Raw genomic sequence first — 25,406 nt, 5'->3', positions numbered from 1 at the left:
CTGGCTCTGAGCGGGCACCTTCCTTCCTCCTTCCTTCCTCCCCAGCATCCAGTCTCTGCTGCACAAACTACAGTCAGTCGACTTGCATCTACTCACGGATTTTGTACCCACAGGACCTTCAATGGAGTAGTCCATGGAGGTGATATTTGTGGCTCTGCCCTGTTGTTTGGCCAGAAGTCCATTTGGATGCTGCCGAGACACTGCTGGGGACAGCCAGTAGATTTTCTTGACTACAGATGATTTTCTTGTGAATCCTGTGTTTGAATTCCCTATGATCTTCTCTTTTTGTAACCTAAGCCATGATCCTGGAAGTACACTAACCACAGAACGGTCGCTATGCAGCTGGGAGAGGACCCTGGGAGTGCGATCGTTCATTGCTGGGTCACACTCCCGTTCTCCTTGTTCACCTGTGCCTGGGGAGCCAACTGAGTCCAGGCTGGGCCCAAGAGGGGCATTGCGATGTGGTGTGTGCTTACCACCCCCAGCAGAGTGATGCATGGGGACGCGATTTTATTTGGATGAGACAGTACAGAAAAGATAATAGGACAGTGACCAGGAGCATGGGAGCTCGTGTCTGATGACTGGTATCCAATCATACTAGAAGCCACCTGGGAAAGTTACCTAAACCTCCTGTCCTCGGTCCCCGTCCTGTGACATGGGGCCTACTTACTAGTATTATGCTATAAAGCTTACTAAACTCCAGGTAACGCCGAAGGAAATGACTGGTACCTCGTAGTGCTGCATAAGTGATCCCATATGCCACATCTGGAGGAATAAGCAAGAAATGCAGAAGTGGCTGCCTGCAGAGGGGGAGTGTGGATGGCTACAGGGCAGGAGAGGGTGGAAGGTGACCTTTCACATGGGCACGATGCTTTACCTCAGGGAGAATGTCTGCCATCGTCTCCTGTGATCCCCCAGCAGCCCCCCATGGCATACACGGGGCAGGTGCAGTCACCCTCTATTTCGTAGTTCATGGCACTGAAATTCAGAGATTTTTAGTAACTTGCCCAGAGTCATGATGTTGATGACAGACGCATCTGGGACAAGAAAGGAGTTGGTTCCCTGGGGACGGAGATCCCCGAACCTGGCCCCCAACTGAGTCCTGTGGATCATGTCCTGGACTCCAGACCAAGTGCTTCCCTTTCTCTGTTCCCCAAACTCTCTTGCTGCAGAGACACGGGAGGTGCTTGTGCCAAAGAAAGCATATGCTTGACTCAGCCTCCACCCAGAGGTTTTCTGAAAGAAGTTCCTTGAAAGGTCAAGGGCTCCAATCTGTGTCCCTTCTCCCTCAGCATCTTCACACAATAGCTGCCCAAGATGAACTCCTGGGGGTCTGACCAGTGGTCTGCGTGGCTCCCACGTGGCTCAGAGTCCAGGCATTTCCAAGCCAACTGTCCACATGACAGCTCTCTAGTGAGTTACCTTGGCCTTCACCGACCAACTCTAGATGAACAGTTGGTGCTGATTAATGAGGACAGTGATCAACTGGGCTAGTATTTGGTGGTTTAATGGAGGAAGCTGGCATGTCCCCCGCTGTTTACTTACTGATCTAAGCACCTGTCTGAGCAGCCTGGCCTAAGGTCTGGCTGAGGGCAGGCAGGGACTGCACTGGCTCTGAGTGGCTATCTTTCCTCCTCCTCAATATGACAGAGTCTCTACAGACTCCTCATCCTTCTTAGTCTCCACAGTGGTAGCGGAGAGAGTCTCATGTTCTCCTAGAGGGTCACCTCCATAGCCATAGCCTATGACACCCACCCCCCAGGACTCTGAGAGTCACCCAGGCCCTCCTTCCCTCTGTCACCAAATGTTCATTCCATCAACCCGATGGCACTATCCCTTCTCACCACTCCCCTAGGCAACACCCAAATGGCCAGGGACCCTGTCCACATCCATCCATGGAAATCCCACCGTGAGTTCTCAGTTTCCTTTTTTTTTTACCAGTTTCCTTTCTAAATCTCCAGATTTACACTGCTAATGTTTGGTTTTGGATTTTGACATCTACATCCAGAGGGGTTGACCTGTGACACCCACCCACCCCCGCCCCATTCCTGTCGTGTCCATGCTGGGGTAGCATCAAAATGCTCCTAATCCCATGAAAGCAGTGTGGGATGTTCCTCTGTGTCTGTTCCCTGGAAGAGTGTGTAGGAGACTGGCATTTCCATCTTCAATATTCAGTTGAATTCAGAGGAAGCCACCTAGGCTTGAAGTTTGCTTTGTGTGAAAATGTATTTTTTTTTATATCTCTTGTTTTTATTTTTATTTTTTTAAAATATTTTATTTATTCATAGAGACAGAGAGAGAGAGAGGCAGAGACACAGGCAGAGGAAGAAGCAGGCTCCATGCACAAAGCCTGACATGGGACTCGATCCAGGGTCTCCAGGATCACGCCCCGGGCTGCAGGTGGCACTAAACCGCTGTGCCACCGGGGCTACCCTATATCTCTTGTTTTTAATTGTTACTTATGCTACATATTATGCAGTGCACACATCTTAAGTGTACAGTTTTATGGTTTCTTATAAACACACTTGCCGCCAACACCCAGTTTCCACATGCTGAGCGGCTCCAGCACCCTGGCAGCCTCTTGTAGAAGGACGTCAAAGTCATTGCTAATTTATTAGGTTACAAGGATGAAATCAGTTACTCCATGAATATTCCAAGCACAATGATTACACATAGTTGGTGCAAAAATAGTGTGGCAGCAACCTGGGAAGGTAGCGGAGCAAGCGGGAGAGTTTCCACTGTGGGAGCCTGGGGCAGGGCAAGGAGGCTGAGAGAAGCTTCTCGGAAGCATTTGGCTTTTGCGGAGTGAACAGCCACTGCTCCAGAGTGCAGTACCTACATTAATTCAGCGACTGCTTCCTTTGCTTCAAGTGCTGTTCTGTTTTTGTGTTTCATTTTACATAAAAATATTTTAAAGATCAAACTAGCAGAAGATAAATTCTGCTTCCTGTAAAAGCCTCCAGCATTAACTATAAAATGTTTCTCTGCAACTCAGGTGGCATTTGTACAATTCACACACTCGGAGGCTGGCACTGACTTAGTTGGCTGGGGCCCGAGGAGCAGTGGGGAGCCCTTGGTCCTTGGCCTCCTGTCCCCTTTAAGCTTCCAGACACTCTGCAAGTCCAGGAGCTCTGAGATCCCAGCCAACACCTGTAGGGCACTTCCTTTCCGGGTCTCTAAGCATCTGCTGTGCAAAAGGGTGCAGGGCTTCCCCCCGACCCCCCGCAGAGGCGCAGAGGAAGGGGGACTGCTTGGGGTGTGTGTGCGGGACCCAGAAGGCTCCTCAGGTCCTGGAAGGTGACCTCGGGCCTGCAGGTCCCCAGCAGTCAGATCCGCGGGGCACTGGGTCTGTTTGTGGCTCTGAGGCTGAGGGTGTCACCCATCTGAGGAGTGTGTCTGTAAGTGTCCTCCAGGAGAGAGACAGCCTGGGCCTGGGGCCAGGAGCCCTCAAGCCCTGGGTGCCCTGGACAGTGAACTGGAGTGGCCGAAGGGGAGGCTCCAGACTCTGGGATGAAAAGCCTGAGTCCCACCCCTGGGCTTGTGAGGAGCAGGAGGTCTGAGAACATGGGGCAGGAGAGGTGACGTGTCCCCCACCTCACGTGTGATGGGGCCATGTGGCAACCTACACCACCAGGGTGCACAGTTCCCTGGAGGGCTTCCCTTTCTCCCCTAAGAATCTTCTCCACCAATGCCTTGCCTGTGCCTTTCAGCTTAAAAATGGTCATGCTGAAGTCATAAAAAAATAAGCTTACGGCTCAATGTGTTTCAGTGTGAAAAGGCACTACGGGGACACTGCTATTTAAAATGTGATGAAACCTAAAAAAAAATTAGAAAGTAATGAAACTGGCTATTTCTGTTTTATTAATTAAAAAAATCAGAAAATAGAAGAAACATAAGCAATTTGCCATTCTTTTTCTTTACCATATCCAAAATGGGCATCGCACTACATGTCCTTTCACTTTGTGTGCATGTTTCATTTGATTGTTACATATATACTTGAAAGTCTATATAGAACTTTGGCTTGGGGTGCCCCAGGTCCTGTGTGGAGAGGCTGAGGGGCCCCTGGGGCTTGGGCAACTCCCAGCTGGGCTCGGACGCTGCGGTGTCGCCTCCTGGCCGCCGGGCTGCCCTGCACCTGCGGGGATGGGGAGCTGGGCCGGCTGAGGGGCCTCTGTCCTCCCCACGGGCCCCGGAGCCTGAACTGGGAGGAGTCAGGGCTGTGCTCTCACATAAAGAATGGACCAGGCATCAGTTTCCAGGATAGATGTCCCCAGGACACCCTTCACTTACCTGCGCTGGTTCTTCCCACCCTCCTGCGTCCCTTGGGCAGTCACGTGAAGGGTGGCCCCCGAGGGGCCCCCTTTGGGTTTGTTCCTTTTCCCAAAGTGCAAAGACAAAGTCAGGGGAGCAGCGGAGAACACGAGCGCTTGTCTGCCTCTGCTTTTCCTCCTGTCTGCTCTACACGCCCGTTTCCTCCTCTTCTTCCATTCCATCAGCTTTCACTTCCTTCATTCCATCTCTTGAGCCCAGGATGAGGGAGCTTCTGATACCACACTTCTGTGGGACCCGAGAAGAATCCGGGCATGTTCTGAGCTCCCCCCACCCCTCCCTGGGGCAGGAGAGCACCGAGCAGGGCTGGTGCCCGGGGCAGAGCCAGTCTTCCGGGGCCCCTCCAGCATGGGGACCCTGCCTATCTCACCTCACCCTCCCACCCCCCTCCCACCACCCAGGGCTGCTCAACACCATTCAGATAGTGCAGACCCGGGTTGGAGTCAGGGTGATGCCGGGAGAGCGGGTGAGGGGGGCAGTGGTGGGAGATTTGATAGACACCAGAGATGCGAGGACCTCCTGTCCCCAGATGGAACCGGGTCCTTCAGGAGGACAATCATCTAAAGAGGGAATGGGGAAGAGGTGCAGAGGAAGCTTATGGGTAGGGAAGAGAGAAAATGGAAAAGAGATGACGAGATAAATCACTGGCAGTTTTGCTCCCTCTATCCAGCCTTCATGCAAAGTAACCCTCTGCATGGACCATAGCGGGAGTGGCCTGGGAGGGGGTGGCCTTGGGAGAGGACAGGGGACAGTCAGGGCTGAGGTGAGAGTACCTAGGGTCATGGCCCAGAAGATTATGTGCCTGACCCTAGAACTCAATTCTGTCCCAGGAAAGACCATGATGGCTTCCCCTCTGCCATGAGGGACTGGGTCTCTGATCCCCACCACACTCTTCCGGCTCTTGGGTTTCATACTATGGTCTGGAATGAAGGCCTGTGTCATCTTGTCCTTCCAAGAAGGCAGCCACCATCACCATGCATTTCCATGTGGGATGTTGCCTTCCTCAGTACCCACGACTCACTGCTTCCCTTCTTCCTATCTCTCCTGATCAGTGTTTGCTTCCCTTCTCCTGTCACCTCCACCCACCAGATGGTTCTCTGACATGAGAGCAGTGGAAGAATGATCATGGGTGTGCTGCCACCCTCCATAATCAATCAATTGATCAATTCACCAATCCAGCCAAATCTGGGGGCACTTGCCATCAGCCTGGGCTGGGCCCTGTGAAAGGGAACAGTGACCCATGCCACATACTGCATATCTGCCCTGTGCTGGGGTGACCTCAGCTACTTGGAGTTACTTAATCCTCAGAACAGCCTCTTTAAGTTTCCCAGCCCCTTCGAGTGGATGAAATTAAAAGGAACTTATCCAAATTCCCCTAGTCTGTAAGTGGTGTGAAAGTGGTACCAGAGAAGGTGTGGTACATAAACTCGGGTGTCTGCCAGCATTTGCCCTGAGCCCCAGTAGGACTGGGGGGGGGCCTCTGGGCAGGCCCGAGGGAAGTTCCCAGGTGGGGCCGAGCCCCTGGTGTGGGGAGCAGGCCCAGCACTGTGTGGCTGGAATAGCAGGTCCTGACGGGAGCAGGGAGCAGGTACTCAGAGCCTCTGTCCTGGGCCTGGTCAGTCCCAGGAGACCAGCTCTGCAGGTCCTTGAAAGGGACTGTGTGTCACCTTCACACAGGTCCCTACAATTACTGCCGCCCAGGGAGGATCTCGGGGTGCTTACACACAGGCCTCTGTCACTTGGAGGCAAGTGCAGATTTCATTCTGGTCCCAGGACTGGGGATCTGGGCGAGGAGAGGAGAGAAATGTGCTCCAGGCTGTGTCTCCCACCTCCCTTCTGCAGTGGGACCTAGGAGCAGTTGCAGGAGACTGAGAGGGAACATTCTCTGTGCTGCCCGCTCAGGGAGCACCCATCACCCAGGAACAGACCTGAGGGCGGCCCTGCTGGTGCTGCTGGGTGCTGCTCCATGACCTAAAGCTGCAGAGAGAGAGGGTCCCCAGCTCACAGAGATGCACTCTGTCTGCCATTTAGATGTATGGGACACAGTGCGTCCCACCAGACAGCCTTTGTCATGGGTCACCCCAAACCCGACCCAGTACTCCCCTACTGAGTTCCCAAGACACATGATCCAAACATAAGCAAGGCTTTGCTGCTTGGCAGAGGCAGAGCAGAAGAGAGCGGGTCCGGGGAGAAAGTAAACTTTAAATAGCAAAGCACATGTGATGCCTACACACATAATATCTCCTACTACTATGTCATTGATATGTGAAGAAAACAAGACAAGCCATCACACGTATTTGCCTCTTCTCTCTGATTTCACAACACCCTCCCACCTCAGTCTCCAAAGCAGCAGGTGTAACGTGGCTGTTCCCGGAACCATCTTTCATTGATTCCTACTGGAGCGTAGTTCCCAACCTGGAGAGTCTTCACCCTCACTACTGCAGTCAAAAATACTCTCCAACCCCCAATCTTTAGGGACACAAGCATGAGCAGCAGGTTATTAGAGAGAGGGGCTCCCCTGTTGCTGCTACTCCAGCTGAGGCCAGGCTCGCTCACCCAGCATCACCCGCTCTTCCTCTGGGTCCTCATCCTTCCTGGGCTCCGGGAACTAGAGCCCTTCAATAGGACAGTGACCACAGTTGCAAACCTTCAGTGACAGAAAGGATCCCCCTTCACCTGGCACTTCCCCATCTCCACAGGATCATGACAGCTCTCACCTGCACACGGATCCACCTGAGATCCCAGCTCTGATGGACACACGCTGGGTTAGGTGGGGTCCAGGTGCAGCCCCTGTGCAGGATCACAGCCATTGTTCAGGGGAGCCATCTGTGGTAATAGAAATGTCCTCTGACTCATTGAATAGGTAGCCTCTGGCACATAACTATCGGGCACTTGAAATGTGGCTAGTGTGACTGATGGGTTAACATGCTTCAATTTATGTATATTTAATGAATTGAACTAATTCATTAATTAGTTATAAACAGGCACATCTGGCTAGCGGCTATTCTCCTGGAAAGTGCAGCTCTAGGGTCCAAAGATAAGGGAAATGTCATGTCCCTGCCCTGGGGGTTCCCACAGAGGAGTTTGCTGGCCTGATCTGATCGTCATTTGTAGACTGTCCTTGGGCGAGGAGAAGGGTGGGGCAAGATGGCGGAAGAGTAGGGTCCCCCAAGTCACGTGTCCCCACCAAATTACCTAGGTAACTTTCAAATCATCCTGAAAACCTACAAATTCGCCCTGAGATTTAAAGAGAGAACAGCTGGAACGCTACAGAGAGAAGAGCTTGGGCTTCTAACAAGTACAGCTTGTTTTTAGCTACTCTGCACTGAGCAAAATGACTAGAAAGAAGAACTCACCACAAGAGAAAGAATCAGAAACAGTCCTCTCTCCCACAGAGTAACAGAATTTGGCTTACAGTTCAATGTCAGAAAGCCAATTTAGAAGCACAATTATAAAGCTACTGATGGCTCTGGAAAAAAGCATAAAGGATTCAAAAGACTTCAGGACTACAGAATTTAGATCTAATCAGGCCGAATTTTAAAAAATCAATTAAATGAGGTGAATGCAATCCAAACTGCAGGTCCTCACGACAAGGGTTAATGAGGTAGAAGAACAAGTGAGTGACATAGAAGACAAGTTGATGGGAAGGAAGGAAGCTGAGGAAACAATACAAAAACAATTAAAACAGCATGAGGAAAGTTAAGAGAAATAAATGAAAGCCTCAGAAGGAAAAATCTATGTAAACTTGGGGTTCCAGAGAGCGATGACTGGGACAGAGGACCAGAAAGCGTATTTTAACAAATCATAGGTGAGAACTTCCTGAATTTGGGGAGGGAAACAGGCATTCAGATCAGGGAAATAGAGAGGTCCCCCCCTAAAATCAATAAAAACCGTTCAACACCCTGACATTTAATAGTGAAACTTGCAAATTCCAAAGATAAAGAAAAGATCCTTAAGGCAACAAGAGAAAAGAGATCCCTAACTTATATGGTGAGAAGTATTAGGTTAACAGCAGACCTCTTCACAGAGACATGGGAGGCCAAAAAGGGCTGGCAAGATATACTCAGGGTCCTAAATGAGAAGAATATACAGCCAAGAATCCTTTATCCAGCAAGGTGCTCATTCAGAATAGAAGGAGACATAAGGAGCTTCCAAGATAGGCAGAAACTGAAAGGATTTCAGTGACCACCAAGCCAGCTCTGCAAGAAATATTAAGGGGGACCCTGTAAAAGAAAGAGGAAGTCCAAAGAAATAATCCACAAAAACAGGGACTGAATAGGTATTATGATGACACTAAATTCATATCTTTCAATAGTAACTCTGAATGTGAATGGGCTTAATGATCCCATCAAAAGATGCAGGGTTTTAGACTGGATACAAAAGCAAGACCCATCTCTTTGCTGTCTACAAGAGACTCATTTTAGACATAAGGACACCTACAGCCTGAAAACAAAAGGTTAGAGAACCATTTACCATGCAAATGGTTCTCAAAAGAAAACAGGGATAGCCATCCTTATATCAGATAAATTAAAGTTTATCCCAAACACTGGAGTAAGAGATGAAGAGGGACACTATATCATACTTAAAGGATCTATCCAACAAGAGGACTTAACAATCATAAATATGTATGCCCCTAATGTGGGAGCTGCCAAGAATATCAATCAGTTAATAACCAAAGTTAAGACATACTTAGATAATGATACTTACACTGGGAGACTTCAACACATGCTTTCTGTAAATGACAGATCTCCTAAACACAACATCTCCAAAGACAAAAGAGCTTAAAATAACACACTGGACCAGATGGATTTCCAGATATTTACAGAAATTTACATCCAAACGTAATTGAATACACATTCTTCTCAAGTGCACATAGAACTTTCTCCAGAATAGACCACATACCGGGTCACAAATCAGGTCTTAGCCGATACCAAAGATTGAGATGATCCCTTGCATATTTTCAGACCATACTGCTTTGAAACTAGAACTAAATCACAAGAAGAAATTTGGAAGAAATTCAAACAGGTGGACATTAAAGACCATCCTGCTAAAAGATGAAAGGGTTAACCAGGAAATTAGAGAAGAATTAAAAAGATTCATGGAAACTAATGAGAGAGAGATACAACTGTTCAAAATCTTTGGGATGCAGCAAAAGCAGTCCTGAGAGGGAAATACATCACAATAAAAGCATCCATCCAAAAACTGGAAAGCACTCAAATACAAAAGCTAACCTTGCACCTAAAGGAACTGGACAAAAAAGAGCAAATAAAACCTACACACAGCACAAGAAAAGAGTTAATAAAGATTTGAGCAGAACTCAATGAAATAGAGACCAGAAGAACTGCGGAACAGATCAACAAAACCAGGAGTTATTTCTTTAAAGAATTAAAAAGATAGATAAGCTATTATCCAAACTTATTAAAAACAGAAAAGACACAAATTAATAAAATCACAAATGAAAAAGGAGAGAGCACCACCAATACCAAAGAAATACACTGATTTTAAATTTTTTTTAAAAAAATATTTTATTTACTCATGAGAAATACAGAGCGAGGGAGAGAAGGCAGAGGGAGAAGCAGGCTCGATGCAGGAAGCCCTGTATGGGACTCAATCCCAGGTCTCCAGGAACAAAGAATTGGGCTTCAGTCAGCAATAAAACGCTGTGCCACCAGGGCTACACCGATTTTAAAAACATATAATGAGCAATGTAGAAGAAATTACCAAAACTGGAACAGGAAGAATAGAAAACCTGAACAGGCCAATAACCAGGGAGGAAATTGAAGCAGTCATCAAAAACCTCCCAAGACACAAAAATCCAGGGCCAGATGGCTTCCCAGGGGAATTCTATCAAACGTTTAAAGAAGAAACCATACCTATTCTACTAAAGCCGTTCAGAAAGAGAGAAAGAGGTGGAATACTTCCAAACTCGTTCTATGAGGCCAGCATCACCATAATTCCAAAACCAGACAAAGACCCCACCAAAAAGGAGAATTAGAGATCAATATCCCTGATGAACACAGATGCAAAAATTCTCAACAAGATACTAACCAATACCATCCAAGAGTACATTAAGATTATTCACCATGACCAATGACCAAGGGGGATTTATCCCTGGGATGCAAGGCAGGTTCAAAACTTGTAAAGGAATCAATGTGGTAGATTATATCAACAAGAGAAAAACAGGAATAATATGGTCCTCTCAATAGATGCAGAGAAAGCATTTGACAAAATACAGCATCCATTCCTGATCAAAACTCTTGAGAATGTAGGTATACAGTGAACATTCCTCAGCATCTTAAAAGCCATCTACAAAAAGCCCACGGCAAATATCGTTCTCAATGGGGAAACACTGGGAACCTTTCCCCTAAGATGAGGAACAGGACAGGGATGTCCACTCTCACCAATGCTATTCAAAAGAGTATTAGTCCTAGCCTCAGCAATCATGCAATAACAAATAACATGCATTAAATTGGCAAAGAAGAAGTCAAACTTGCCTTCAAACTTTCAAACACCAGATGACATGATACTGTACATAGAAAACCCAAAAAATTCCACTCGAAGATTCCTAGAACTCATAAAAATTTGGCAGTATGGCAGGATACAGAATCAATGCCCAAAATCAGTCGCACTTCTATACACAAACAAGGAGACTGAAGAAAGAGAAATTAAGGAGTCAATATGATGTACAATTGCACCCAAAAGCATAAGATACCTAGGAAGAAACCTAACCAAACAGGTAAAGGATCTATACCCTAAACACTACAGAACGCTCCTGAGGAAATGGAGGAAGGCACAAAGAGATGGAAAAATACTCCATGCTCATGAGGGTTGGAAGAACGAATATTGTGAAAATGTCCATGCGAACCAGGGCAATTTACACATTTCATGAAATCCCTATCAAGATACCATGGACTTTCTTCAGGGAGTTGGAACAAAGCATCATAAGATTTGTGTGGAACCGGAAAAGACCCTGAATAGCCAAGGGACACATGCACCCCAATGTTTATGGCAGCAACGTCCACAATAGCCAAACTCTGGAGGGAGCCTCGGGGTCCATCGAGACATGAATGGATAAAGAAGATGTGGTCCACAGCTACAACAGAATTATTACTAAGCCATGAGAGACAACAAATACCCACCATTTGTTCCGACGTGGATGGACCTGGAGGGATTATGCTGAGTGAAATAAGTCCATGGGAAAAGGACAAACTTGATACGGTCTCATTCCATTGGGGAATATAAAAACTAGTGAAAGGGAATAAAGGGAATGGGGAAAATGAGGGAAAATATCAGTGAGGGTGACAAAACAGGACACACACCGAACTCTGGGAACTGAACAAGGGGTAGTGGAAGGGGAGGTGGGCAGGTTGTTGGGGCGACCCGGTGATGGGCACTGATGGGGGCACTTGGCGGGATGAGCACTAGGTGTTATGCTATATGCTGGCAAATTGAACTCCAGTAAAAAAATGTAAAAACAGAAAACATTTTGCTAATATTTAACACAGATTAGTATGTCCAAATGTTAGCTTCACAACCCCTCCCATTAAATCTGACCAAATTAGAGTTCTCAATGCGATTTCACTATTTTGGCCACAAACTAATGACTGACCTTTTAAATTAAGGTGTGGACACATGAAACATAAAGAATACGGCTTAGGAGGTTTGTCTTAACAATGGCACCCCGAGCAAAACTGAATAATGATTCTGTTTTGTGTGTGTGGATAGAGCAAAAGAGCAAGTGTAAGGAGGAGACGGGCAGAGGGAAAGGAAGAGAGAGTACGAAGCAGGCTCCATGCTGAATATGGGTGAATCTGATGACCTTGAGGTCATGACCAGAGCTGAAAACCAGGAGGCAGAAACTTAGCTGACAGAAACACCCAGATGCCCCTAGGACAAGATTTTTGAGGCTATTTAATGAATCAATTTTCATGTTACCCTCTGGCATCTCCACTGATGGGTCAAGTTCTTGCTATTCAAGATGGTAAATATTTTCACCCGTTTTCCAGGGCAGATGTCCCCAGGTTGTCTGCTCGTTTTTCCTTTTGTTGTTTCCACAGGAGATCCTGGGAAATTAATGGACATAGAAGGAGCTGTTGACTGACAGGTTGTTGTTAGAAGAGCCTCGAAAATTAAGGAGTCAATCCCATTTACAATTGCACCCTTAAGCATAAGCTACCTAGGAATAAACCTAACCAAAGAGGTAAAGGATCTCTACCCTAAACACCACAGAACGTTTCTGCAAGAAATCGAGGAAGGCATAAAGAGATGGAAAAATTTTCCGTGCTCATAGATAGGAAGAATTAATATTGTGAAAATGTCCATGCTACCCAGGGCAATTTACACATTTCATGCAATCCCTATCAAAATAACATGGACTTTCTTCAGAGTTGGAACAAACCATCTTAAGTTTAGTGTGGAACCAGAAAAGACCCCAAATAGCCAGGGGACTATTCAAAATGAAGACCCGCATTGTGTGGGGGCATCACAATGCCAGATTTCAGGTTGTACTACACAGCCGTGGCCATCAAGACAGTGTGGTAGTGGCACAAAAACAGACCCATAGATCAATGGAACCAAATAGCGAATCCGGAAGTGGATCCTCAACTTTATGGTCAACTAATATTCGAGAAAGCAGGAAAGACGATCCCTGGAAAAAAGACAGTCTCTTCAATAAATGGTGCTGGGAACATTGGACATCCACATGCAGAAGAAGGAACCTAGACCATTCTCTGCCACCACACACAGAGATAAACTCAAAAAGGATGAAAGATCTAAATGTGAGACAAGAATCCATCCAAATCCTAGAGGCGAATGCGGGCAACACTATGTTTATGAGAGTCTTGTTCTCCTGGGCCATGTGTGCTTACAGGGAAAAAAGAGGTCATCCCTGGGACATCTAAATTAAGAGACTATTAAGAGTATCTTTAACGTGTTCTTAAACTTGGGGAAATAGTCTTCCTAGCACACCCCTGGGCCTCTGTTAGTGATCCAGACTTTTATGTACCTATTTAGGTGACTTGACTAGCCTTTGCTGACAGTCACACCAGTGTTCTTTCTCACCTCTTTTGAGCAGCAGTAGAATACAGAGGTTACCGACCTAACTCAGCCACTGTTGATCAGCAAAGGTAAATGGAAAAAGAGCCAACAGGACGTACCCCATAAGCCTATAATGCTGGTTCCTGAGCTATGCTACCTGACAGGTACTTCAGATTTATGCAGTCCTCATAGAAGACCACCCCTTTCAAGCCCCAGATGTTACGATGTAGAAGTACAGGCTTCTCACAGTACTCCATAATGACCCAGAGCTGTGTTCTCTCCGTTGGCTCTTCCTCTTCCAGATAAAACCATCAAGGCTTCTTCACATACATATTTATTCTTGCTTGTTTAGCTATATCTTCTTAACTTTTTAAGGGTCTATCAGTTAAAACGCTAAAAGATTACAGGGTGATGAGAGACTTGGCTCTTCATATGAGGTTGGATCCAGAAAAAGGCAGCACGAATTACGGAAACTGATGAATACTATACAAATGTTAAGTCCTATTCTTCTCTGTATGTGTTTGTGTGTGTGTCCTGAAGTTGAGACCCGTGCAGAACTCTTGATATCTCAGATTCTCCAACTAAAAAACAACAGGTTGGAAGAAAACGACCTCTTGTGGGAACAACTCTATTTGTTCCATCGATGCAAAGTTAGAGGAGGTCTGGAGGGGAAGAACAAAATAGAAAGACCCTAAGCACAAATGTGAGAGTAAGGACATGACTTCAAAGTACTAGAGACCCTCTCTCTGCAACATGTCAATACAGAAGTCAAACAACAAGGCATCTTAGATTAAAGGAGAATTTTGCAAATGAATCATCACTTTTGCTTATTTCCTTTGGTTTGATTCTGTGGAAATATTTTTACTTTCAGAAATAGGGAGGTACAACGGGAACTTTGACTCTGGGGTTTGAAGTTTGATACCAACTTCTTGTCCTTCTCGAAGAGGATCTTGAAAGGAGTAAGAATTTTTCAAGGAAGAACAGTGGTAAGACAGCTTCAAAATGGTCATGTTCTAGTTACTCATGTAGTCATTTGGGGCCAAATGAATAATAATGCAGAGGACCTAAGTCAGGTCAGTAACTCTCTGCTCTCTCTTCTTGGCCTGTTTGTCCTTTCTCTAGGGGAGAGCAAGCAGGTGTTCGATTAGAATGTATGTAACACCCTTGGCATATAGTAAACTCTATAGTTTACCTTGGTTAAAGGTAAACTTTAGTTTACCTTTGGTTAGTGTTGGTGGACATCTCTTATGGCAAAACAATCTGCCAAGTATATCCTTAAGAGTCAAATAGCTAGAATCCAAACAATCCAGAGTAACCCATGATAGAATCCCAGTATTACTTACCACTATCTTAAGGAAAGAATATGTAATTCAGTTATGACCAAAGTTTAAAATTATAATGTTTCGGTAGGAAGTAGCAAGGATTTGCAATAGAAAGGCTCTTTGATGGTATTTCTTTAAAAACTGAAGTCTTATACTGTGTCTTCCAGTTTGACTCCCATCCACAGTTTGCAGATTGGTCGAGAGAGACCAGAAGTGGACCCTTACTCAATGTGAAGTCACTAGATCATTGGCTAATACTCTATCCTACGAGAAATTATGGAGCAGCTTCATCCTTAGTACAGAGTCTACGGAAAGTCACACCCACCATGGGCATAGCTATGAGAGAGGCAAAAATGTAAGTAGAGCTGAAATTAAGATCTATAACAACAGATCTTCAAATCAGAGGTAAAGTGGAGTCAGACGATATTAAATTATAGGAATTGGTCACTGTATTAAAACCATGGAGGTTTGTAAACAAAGTCTAATCTATTCCAATTAACTGTAAAATAGGCTTTGGGGATATATAGTTTTGGCTATTGGGATACATGCTGAGGAAGCCAAAAATTGAACTTATTTTTGTTTTAAGAACAAACTTTCAGGGCACCTGGGTGGCTCAGTCAGTTAAGCATCTGACTCTTGGTTTTGGCTCAGATCGTGCTGGGTGCTCAGTGGAGAGTATGCTTAAGATTCACTCTGTCTGCCCCTCCCCTTATGTGTGTACGTGCACAAGCTCTCCCTCAAATAAGTAAATCTTTCACGACCATTAGTTAAAAGTAATTTTTTTTAACATTATACCTTGTTTTTATGTGGTGCTCCATTGGGCTGCATAAAACATTTGTTACATATTTGCCTTTTGAATACAGATGATATATACTTATTTTCTAGGCTTGAAGTAAGTGATACAGTCCAGTCCTATACAACTGTCTTAGAAAATCATGTTTCCTCCAAAACACAGATGGTAAGTGTCTATTTGATAGCACTTCCTTTAAAAACAACAACAAAAAAAGATTTTATTTATTCATGAAAGTGACGGGAAGACAGGAGAGACAGGAGAGACAGAAGCAGGCTCCATGCAGGGAGCCTAATGTGGGACTCCAGGATCACACCCTGGGCCAAAGGCTGGCACTAAACCGCTGAGCCACCCCGGCATCCCATTGACAGCAGCTTGCTGTCTTACTTTGTAGTGTTATAAATCTCATCTGTTTAATTTTGAGTGGTAGACGCTCAAAATCTATCTCAAGTGCCCTTTCTTTGGCAGGGACTTGTCTTCAATTTCTGTCCTTTCCTGTCTCTGAGGCTGTCAGCCTGTTCATGGTCTCTGACCTTTCAACCATGTTCACTGGAGACATGTTCGGGCAGACACTTTGGGAGAAAGTGGCCTCAATTGCTGAGATCACCTCTCTGGGTCCCTACTTCTTTCCTGTCTTAACCTAATAACTCTTTATGACCTTGTTAGACTGGCTGAGCCCCAAACAGGCACAGTCCCTGTGTTTTCATCAGTTTGAACAGCTCTTCTTAGGAGGAGACTGGCCTATGCTATTCCAGAAGCTGAAATTGTAGGATTTGTTAGCTGATCACTCTCTGAAACTACTCAGAAATCATCACAGAAAAAATTAGAATCTAGATTTTGCACTTGTACTTAAAAGCTTGACTTATTGAGCTATTGAAATATACATATATGTGTATATGTATATACATAAATTTATATACATAAATATATATGTATATTTATATATGTGTATATATATAAATAAATGGAGGTGTGTGTGTGTGTGTGTGTGTGTAATCTGTACGCAAAAGATTAGGTGCTTTAAGAAAAGCATATCTGAACCTTAATGCACTAAGCGCAGTGAACCAAAACAAAGTAGAATAAAATAAACAAAAAGCAGAAACTAAACAGAATGACAGATCGAAAGCAAGAAGTGTTAAAACTTGGTGTTGTCAAGATTGAAGAAAACAGTCTGAGGGAGGCTTGGCAACATTAAGAACAAGGAGAGTTCATGATTAACAGATTTGCTAGAGGTTAAAGAAATATTAGGAGATGGGGCACCTGGATGGCTCGCTCAGTCAATTAAGTGTCTGCCTTCAGTTCAGGTCATGATCCTCAGGTCCTGGGATCGAGTTCCACTTCAGGCTCCCTGCTCAGTGGGGAACCTGCCTCTTTCTCTCCTCCTGTGATAGCTCTCATTCTCACTCTCTATCAGATAAGTAAATTAAAAATCTTAAAAGAAAAAGTAGAATACCATGGGCCTAGGGTAACAGTAAGCCTGAAATGCAATCTTCAGAAAAAGAAACAGTTAGTGTGGTGAATTATAGGAAAAATAATTGCAGATGAAATGTAAAAAAAAAAAAGTACAAAATGCATTTGATAGAATTCCACATTCATTCACGTGAAAAGAAAATTGTAAAATGAGAAAGGAATTTCCCTAGTCTGATTGAGGATTATCCCCAAAAAATCTTCCTAGAAGCATCATCATGTTAGAAATAATACATTGAGGATCTTCCATTATAGTTAGAAAGCAACCAAACAGTAATTGCTCTTTCTTATGATCCCATGTCCTGTTGGAGGTCTGAGCACGTGTTAGAAGTCTTGCCCTGCTGCCTGTACATCAGTTTCCATAACTCCTGAGCTTATTTGCTTATCCCCACTAGTAAAATGGGGATACTAGTCTTGATCTCAGTAGGTTATTGAAGAATTAACTGAGTCAAGTACAATGGTTGGCAAGTGCTCTCACAGCACCCATCATGTAAGTGGTGATGTTCCTGATGATGGTACGTTTCAGTCTGTGCTTGTTAACCCTCTGTGTCAACTTCATGATGAACTCCTAGAAACAGAATAGCCAGGACGTAAAGACTTTGCAAGTGCAAGTGATTCATGCATATTGCCCGTGCCTGGCTCCTAGGCTCTTTCTTCTTCCATATGCTCACCTTCGCCATTATTGAATGGAATGGGATTCCAGACCCTTTACCCTCCTGGGCCAGCTGTGGATTGAATGAACAGACTCTGTTCCTCCACCTAGGTAGTTTGCTTGACGTGACATCCACTTCTCCCATTACTGTGGTTTCATGTCCTAGGTAGTCTTGTTGCTGCTTTCTTTCAAGGTCCTTTGCGTGCTGTCCAGTGAAAAGAAAGACCTGTATGATGGCATAAAACAATACCTGTGTGTCAATTGTCCGACCCCAAGCCAGTGTGTCGTGGCACGGACCTTAGACAAACCCCAGACGCTGATGACCATTGCGACAAAGATTGCCCAGCAGATGAACTGCAAGATGGGAGGAGCCCTCCGGAAGGTGGAGACAGGAAACGTTGGATTTCATTGCCTTCTCTTTATTTCACTTGTGTTCAGTGGAATTTAAGACTCAACCATCTTAAACGCAATTGCTTAATTGTGCTTCTATTGTGTTCTAACTCAATGTCTTACCTTTTTTTAAAAATTTCAGTTACAGAATGCGATGTTCATTGGTATCGACTGTTTCCATGATATTGTAAATCGGCGGAAGTCAGTTGCAGGCTTCGTGTCCAGCATCAATCAAGAATTGACGCAGTGAGTGGGCGTAGGCAGACATTGTGTAGATGGTAACTAGCTGTAGGCCAAAGAGGAGAGGTGGGCCTAACTAACGTTTGTTGACAAGGGCCATGGGCAGGGTATTCTCTCCCTCTTCTGGCAAAGTTATGCTCCAAATACATTTGATGTGGAAGGATCTATATCATTTTTCTGTTGCTGCTTAACAGATGATGACAAACATGGCAGCTTAAGAGGACACTCCTGTGTCTGCGCATAGGTGTGTCAGGCAGCCATCAGGTTGGCCATGTTGGCCAAGCCACATTTTCCTCTGGAGGCTTGAGGTCCTATTCCAAGTGCACATATTGTGGCAGAATCTTTTGTTTTGTTTTGTTTTGTTTTTGTTTTTGATAGATGAAGGACAGAGGTCCCCATTTCCTTGCTGGCTGCCAGCTACAGACCTGTCTCAGCTCCTGGGACTTCATCCATATTCCTTCTCGAATGCCCTGCTCCCCCAGAGCACACACTCCTTGTTCTGCTTCAAATCTCTCTTCCCCCTTCTGCTATCTTGCTTTTTCAGGGGGTTATGAAATTAGATAAGGTCCATCTGGAAAATCTCCCCTAAAGCCAACTGTGACATAGGGCATAATCACAGGGGCGATACAATAGTCACAGATTCCAAGCGTTAGATTTCTGCTCACTGGGGGCTCTGATGATCAGTGAGTCTCCCCATTAACACATGGGGAAGGACTCAGGCCCCACATGAGGAAGACAGACCTAGGAATACAATCAGAATCCTATAGGTACAGGATCTGCTCTTCACAGATCTATATGTAATGGATCTGCCGAAGAAGATATGCTTCCATATCTCATGTTTCTCCCTTGCTCCAGGGATACTTTTGTTTTCTGTGCTTAGAGTAGAACCTACCTTCAAAAGAGTTTGCATATTCTTCAGTTTAGTTTCTTGAGCATTAGCACGTGTATAACCATCACCAGTCATTTTTATGCTTCCTGAGAATTGTGGCCCCCTAGGTATAATTACAGAGTATTCTTTAAGGGGGTCCATTTTTATTTTCATGAATGGCATCAATTATTCCAGTCTAGTTCCAGTTCTAGTTTAATATAATACTGGTTTGCTTTTTTGGTAGAAGGGCATGTGGAAAATAATGTTTCAATCATGGGAAGAAATTAAGCTCTCATTCAGTTCATTTTTAAATTTTTAATTCTTTTAAATTGGAGCTCAATTTGCCAACATATAACACCCAGTGCTCATCCTGCCAAGTGTCCTCCCAGTGCCCATCACCCAGTCACCCCAACCCCCACCCACCTCCCTTTCCACTACCCCCTGTTTCCCAGAGTTAGGTGTCTCTCATGTTTTGTCACCTTCACTGAGATTTTCACTCATTTTCTCTCCTTTCCCTTTATTCCCTTTCATTAATTTTTATATTCCCCAAATGATTTCATTCAGTTCATGAATAATGTTGAAATCTTGCTTTTTGGCACAACATTTCCACTGCTCTGTTCTCAGCATTTGAACATACCATGATTTCATCTTGTAGACTGTAAATTCTGGAAAAGAAGCAGACAAATGTATTATATCATGTCAGGTCATTGTAATACTTTGAAGCAATTAAAAAAAAACCAGGGTATAGAAACTTGAGACCAGTATTGCTTGATCTGTTGGGTAGTGGTCAAGTAAAAATTACTGCTCCAAAGCAACTGGTTCCCTCAAACCATGATTATGGATGAACCATTGTTTAAGACCTCAGCCTGAAAGCGGCAATCTCCAGTAACACTGGTTATTTATTTTGGGTGTCCACCATGAGACAGCAGTAGTCCTGCACATTGAGTGCGTGTAATTTGTACCAATGTTAGTGAATGCTTCCATATTCCTATTTGTGTGCATTCACAATTTTAATGAATGCCTAGGGTACTGGAAGAGACCAATGCTTCGATATCGGCAGAGGCATCAAAGAATGGATTCCTGACTGTATCTTCAGCTACCCATAGTGACTCTCCCCTCCCCCCCCACCACCAGAGGTTCTAGATTAACTCAGGATGAAAAATAAGGGAATTTTAAGACTCCCAAATCTCAAACTGACAGCTTATTTTTCTCCAAACAGGTGGTTCTCTCAGTGCATTTTCCAGGAGTTGGGTCAAGAGCTTGTGAACGGGCTTAAAACCTGCTTGGAAGGTTAGTGTCCCATCAAGATTGGTTGCCTGACTCCATCCGGTAGTTGTCTGCCAGCGGACACACTGTCCCCCCGGAGACGTCTGGCAATGCCTAGAGATGCGCTCTAGGATGGGATGGAGGTGGGATGGAGGTGCTACTGGCCTCCAACTAGCGGGTAGAGACCAGGCATGCTACAGAAGACAGCAACACCCATTCTGCCCCCACAAAGAATTATCTGGCTCAGAATTTCTGTAGTGGTGCTGTTGAGAAATGCTGAGCTCACGTGAAGACCAAAAGGCAGTGAATGTGTCCTGGAGGCTACAGGATTGAAAGAACATGAACCTAGAAGCTGTTACAAATAGCAGTGGCCAGTTGGTTCTGAGTTACGGCTTATTCACCCGTGTTTCTGGTTTCCTTCCAGCTGCCCTGAAGCTCTGGTGTAAACATAATCAGTTTCTACTACAGGCTATCATTGTGTATCGGGATGGAGTTGGGAATGCTCAGCTTCAAGCACTGATGGATCATGAAGTCCCACAGATTGAGTCCTCCTTGAAATCTGTGTACCCTAAAGACTCTGGGTATATAAATTGTAAAGTGCAGATTGTGTAAACTCTACATTTCAGTCTCTGAAAGGAATATCACAGTTATGATCTGTGAATTAAGAGAGAGAGCATGGCACAGAGGGCATCAGTTGCTGGATGGGGAATTCATTCTTTGACTTTCTGGTCCACACCCAAGTCAGAGGACAGAGCAGAACCAGAACGTTCCGGATTGTGTTCTCCCCATGGAACCCCCTAAGAACCTGTTCCTTTTTTTCTAATCTCCCTGCAAGCCTTGATGTAGGAGGGCTTGTTAAGCTCGGGTACTTATTAAAATCCATAAACACAGCCTGGTGATGGTTTGTGTTTAGTCAACTTCTTTATTCTGGAGTTTTGTAGGTCCTAGGGCTGGGGAATGCCTCTCCTCTGCCTCCTCTGCTTGTCACTGGGGCCTGGTTCCCACCACAGATAGAAGCAGCCCCAACCTTGTGAGGAAGTTCCTCCCCCTAAGATGTGAGTGGCTGTGAATAGAAACCTCTCTTACTGCTTAAGTCAGGCTCATGGAGCTAGGACAGTAAAGTTGGTGTGTGGGGGGACTATACCTCCCGCAGGTTCTTCTTAAGGAATCCTGTGTGTGTGGTGCTTCAAGTAGTTTGCGTGATCCTAAATAAAGCTGACTTTATTTGAAAAACAAACTTGAATTTTGGGGAATGACAGGTTCATGGACTAACCTCCTGAATCAGTTGGATTAGGCCTGTTAAAAAAAATAATAAATTTCAGATGGATGGAAGAAAGCGGAGTAGAGGTCCTCATGTCAGCTGGTCCCCCAAAATTAGCTACATAACTATCAAGCCATCCTGAACACCAATGAAATCAAGCCGAGTTGTAAGCAAGAATGGCTGAGTGTACAAATAGAAAAGTGAAAAAATGAAGCGGAGTGTGGAGAAGTAAAACGGAAAGGGATATATTAGAGGATAATGGGTGGGGTGGGGGAGGGAGCACGTGTAAGCCAACTTTAGGAAAGTGAAAGTGCCCCCAGGTTCAAATCTGGGCCCTTAGAAGTGTGCTCCTCTAGAGATGTCCCTGCCTGAAAGGGACTCATTGGTGAAAGGGTGCAGAACCACAGATCAGTGCAGGGCGGGGGTGGGGGGGGTCTCAATATTCCTGGAGGCCAGAAAGCACTCAGGTGCCTGAGCCAGCAGAGTTCCCAAGTACTGGTTCAGATGAGCAAGCCTGCGAGAATGTTCAGTTTGTGGTGCCATCAACCACGATCCCCCGCCGGGCCAGGTGACCCCCGTCCACACTGGCCTGGAACACAGCCTCCACCTTCCTCTGGGAGAGGAAGAGTGGGTCAGCATTGGCCCGGTTGAACGTTCTCCTTGTGGGGGGCCAGCAACCACAGAAAGGGACACACCTCCCGTTCCTCCAGGAAGAGGCGGGGAGGGCAGGAGCGGCAAAGACTGCCTGAGGAAACCTAAACATTGCACATTTCTGCGTCCCCCCAGGTCCCCTAGGAGAGAATTGGAGTAGGCAGGCACCATCGGAGTCTGCAGATTGGTCAGTCACCACATCCCTCATCTCTGGGGCTGGAGATCAGGGTGTGGTCTTTTTGCCTCTCACTCCCCAAAAAGACATGAAAGGTTTCAGGGAACAAAACCCTCACAGAGCAAACAGCCTGGCCCCCTGACAAGGTCGGTGCAACACCACCCAGGCACACACACCTGAGAATCTGTGCAGCAGGCCCTTCCTGGGAGGATCAGCTGGAAGGACAGGTGACCAGCACATTTCCTGACCAAACAGAAGTGGAACCTCTAGCACTGGGGAACAGAGCACAGCAACTCAAGGTTTTCCTTGTATGATTCCGTTTTCTTTCAAGATACAGTCATCCTCTATTTTTTCCTTTATTCTCATCTCACCTAGTTTCTTGTTTTATCAAGTCTTCTTTTTGAAATCTTTCCTTTTTTAACTTGTATATATTATTTATTTATTTATTTATTTATTTATTTATTTATTTAAACTTTTATATTTTAATGATGTATTTTATTTAAAAGATTTTATTTATTTATTCATGAGAGACACAGAGAGAGAGGCAGAGACACAGGCAGAGGGAGGAGCGGGCTCCATGCAGGGAGCTTGATGTGGGACTTGATCCTGGCACTCCAGGATCACGCCCTGGGCCAAAGGCAGGCACCAAACCGCTGAGCCACCCAGGCGCCCCTAATGACATATTTTAATATTACTTGAGAAATGGACAGAGCAAAGGGGCAGACGTTTCTCGAAAGAGGACCTACACGTGGCCAAAAGGCACGGGAAAGAATGCTCCACAACACCTGTGAACAGGAAAATACAAATCAAAAGCACAATGAAGTACCACGTTACACTGGTGAGAATGGCTAAATTTAACAACGAACGTTGGCAAGGATGTGGAGAAAGGGGAACCTTCCGGCCCTGCTGATGGGAAGGAAACTGGAGCAGCCACTCTGGAAAACAGTGCGAGGGTCCTCAGGCAGCTTAAAATAGAGTTTGCTATACAAACTCTACTTATCTAACACTTTGTGATACAAAGTGTCTCCTCTCAAATACCACCCTTGTCTCCCCAGATGCACCTCAGTCTACAGAGCAGAAGTTGGTTGCTGTGCAGCTGCATTCACTTTGAAAGCTTTATGAGGATGCCCGTTGCCATGGTGACGGGAAACACCTCTGACTTTCTTCCCACCTGTCACTCTTTGAGCTGAGTGAGTGAGAAGTGAGTAGGTGCTCAGCTCTCTACCTGGCGTCGTGACAATGGGCAATCTCAATTCTTTACTCTGCGATGGTATGTTCCTAAAGATCTTCTGAATGCTCTTTGCTACCAACTGGATGGTTAACTCTTTCTCCGACTATATTTCTCATTGTTTAGTTTCCTCTCCCCAAATTGTCATGCGGCGTTATACGTACGCGTTTTCGTTTGTTCTATTGCTCCATTTCTGTTTTTCGTTATTCTACCAAACTAACTGCCTTGAATATTGTGCCTCCGTTTTGAAAAAATGTCTTACTCCCTATTATATCCTGCAGCCCTCATTTGTCATCACAAAGGACCTCACAGGGGGAAATATGGCCACGTCTATTTTCAGGTTTCGTTAGTGTCCAAAATTACACATTCAAAGTATTCATTTCAGAAATTAAGTGCAAATCCAGAAAGGTTGATATGGAGGATACTTGTCATTGTTTTATCAATGCTTTACAATGTCTTCCTTGCGTTTTTTCCCAAAATGGGGATCGAGTTCCGTATTTGCAGGGGCACGTTGCTACCTTCATCTGAATGGTTGCCCAAAAGTCCCCCTGTGAATATGAATGTCTCTGATTCCATTTATGCCCCAAACACATATTTCCTGTTACCCTTTGGGCATTTTCCAAAATTACACTTTATAGAGATATCAATTTTATGCTATCCCTCATCCCATTCCTCCCCTCTTAAGGTGTAAGCATAGTGAATATATGATATTATTCTCAGGTGTGCAACAAATAGCCAGTCTTTCTACTTGCGTGGATAATTGGTTAATAAACTAATGACTGAGAGATAACCATGTAAACACTTATTAGTCATTCTCAAAGAAAAATAGGTGATGCACACAGTTGAGTAGAGAAAGTAAATTTTACAGATGTGGAGAATGGCAAGCGTTTGCACTTAGGAATGTCGCTTGAAAACAAAGAGACTTCATTAGAGTTGTTTTCATATAACGTCTTACTCAGTTCTCCTAAACTGCCCTCCAGAACTCTGTCCAAAAGCTAAGCTGTGGTTTATCCGAGGACATGCCAAGGGTCACCAGGCACTGTTTTGAGGCACGTATATTAGTGTGAGGAATAATTAATGCACAGTGACCTTGTCTCACACGTTTTAAAACACAAGAGTTGATACTAGTGACTCTACTTTCCTGCACACTACTATGCATCACATTTGATGTGCTGATCATGACTCAGGAATTGGAACGTCGTGCAGGATAGTCAGGATAGATCAAGGGTCCCAAGAGTATATTCAGGGAGGAAGCAAATAGCTTTTTTTTTTTCAAGGCCTCCAATTCTGTGAATACTAAATGGTGTTAAGGTAAAATACTTGTATTTAGGCAAAGCCAGTTTGCGTTACAAGGCAATGGTCTGGGAAGTCAGATTCCCAGGGTTCAATCTAGCTCTGGAACTTGGGAAACGTGAGATGTCAGACAGGATATTTAGCTTCTACTTAACCTTCCTGATCACTATCCATACCTTTATTCATTCAATGCTCATCAAACACATATGTGATGTTTTGTTGACACTCCCTCCTCCTCAGGTGGGGAAACAGAGACACAGTGATGAAGTTCATGAACTCCGAATTAAGGAGCCAGGATATGAATCCAAGCTTAGAGTCCAAAACTCATATTCTAATTAGTGAACTAAACTGCAATGATGACTCAGGCATGGAGTTATTGGTTACTGTGCAAAGGATCTTTAGCGTCTGTGTGTATGTCAGGAAGGACCTGTTGTGCCA

The 25,406-nt window shown here is 45.0% G+C and overlaps 2 protein-coding genes and 1 long non-coding RNA gene across 4 annotated transcripts in view; 2 read left to right on the top strand and 1 right to left on the bottom strand.

Annotated features, from left to right (window-relative positions):
* Positions 1-7,237: 7,237 nt before the first annotated feature.
* On the top strand, positions 7,238-21,603 carry LOC140619455 (piwi-like protein 3). Its single transcript, XM_072802857.1, has 7 exons — positions 7,238-8,137; positions 14,237-14,351; positions 14,855-15,042; positions 15,573-15,645; positions 18,129-18,232; positions 20,314-20,384; positions 20,785-21,603. Exons 3-7 carry the CDS (start codon positions 15,014-15,016, stop codon positions 20,970-20,972), a joined length of 465 nt encoding a protein of 154 aa, XP_072658958.1. The 5' UTR covers positions 7,238-8,137; positions 14,237-14,351; positions 14,855-15,013; the 3' UTR covers positions 20,973-21,603.
* On the bottom strand, positions 19,528-25,395 carry LOC140619457 (uncharacterized). The gene is made up of 3 exons (XR_012019353.1): positions 25,145-25,395; positions 21,505-21,656; positions 19,528-19,759 (listed from the first exon to the last, which is right to left on the bottom strand). It is a non-coding gene; the product is annotated as an uncharacterized lncRNA (long non-coding RNA).
* Positions 23,569-25,406, top strand: part of LOC140619454 (uncharacterized) — a 29,732-nt gene continuing 27,894 nt past the window's right edge. For both annotated transcript variants that reach the window (XM_072802856.1, XM_072802846.1), the window contains exon 1: positions 23,569-23,717. In XM_072802856.1, the coding sequence (XP_072658957.1) occupies positions 23,687-23,717 (31 nt within the window). In that variant the 5' untranslated portion in view covers positions 23,569-23,686. The remainder of the gene's footprint in view (positions 23,718-25,406) is intronic.

This window comes from Canis lupus, chromosome 27 (genome assembly GCF_048164855.1).
Source record: "Canis lupus baileyi chromosome 27, mCanLup2.hap1, whole genome shotgun sequence".
NCBI classification, from domain to species: Eukaryota; Metazoa; Chordata; class Mammalia; order Carnivora; family Canidae; genus Canis; species Canis lupus.
Note: the sequence above shows the minus strand (reverse complement) of the source record. Positions and strands in the feature narration are given on the sequence as shown.

Bases quoted from the DNA above. Each gene is read 5' to 3' on its own strand.
- LOC140619455 (XM_072802857.1), top strand. From the start codon at position 15,014: ATGGGCATAGCTATGAGAGAGGCAAAAAT. The intron at 15,043-15,572 runs GTAAGTAGAGCT...CTTATTTTCTAG, and splicing joins GCTATGAGAGAGGCAAAAAT to GCTTGAAGTAAGTGATACAG. The intron at 18,233-20,313 runs GTGAGTGGGCGT...TTCTCCAAACAG, and splicing joins ATCAATCAAGAATTGACGCA to GTGGTTCTCTCAGTGCATTT.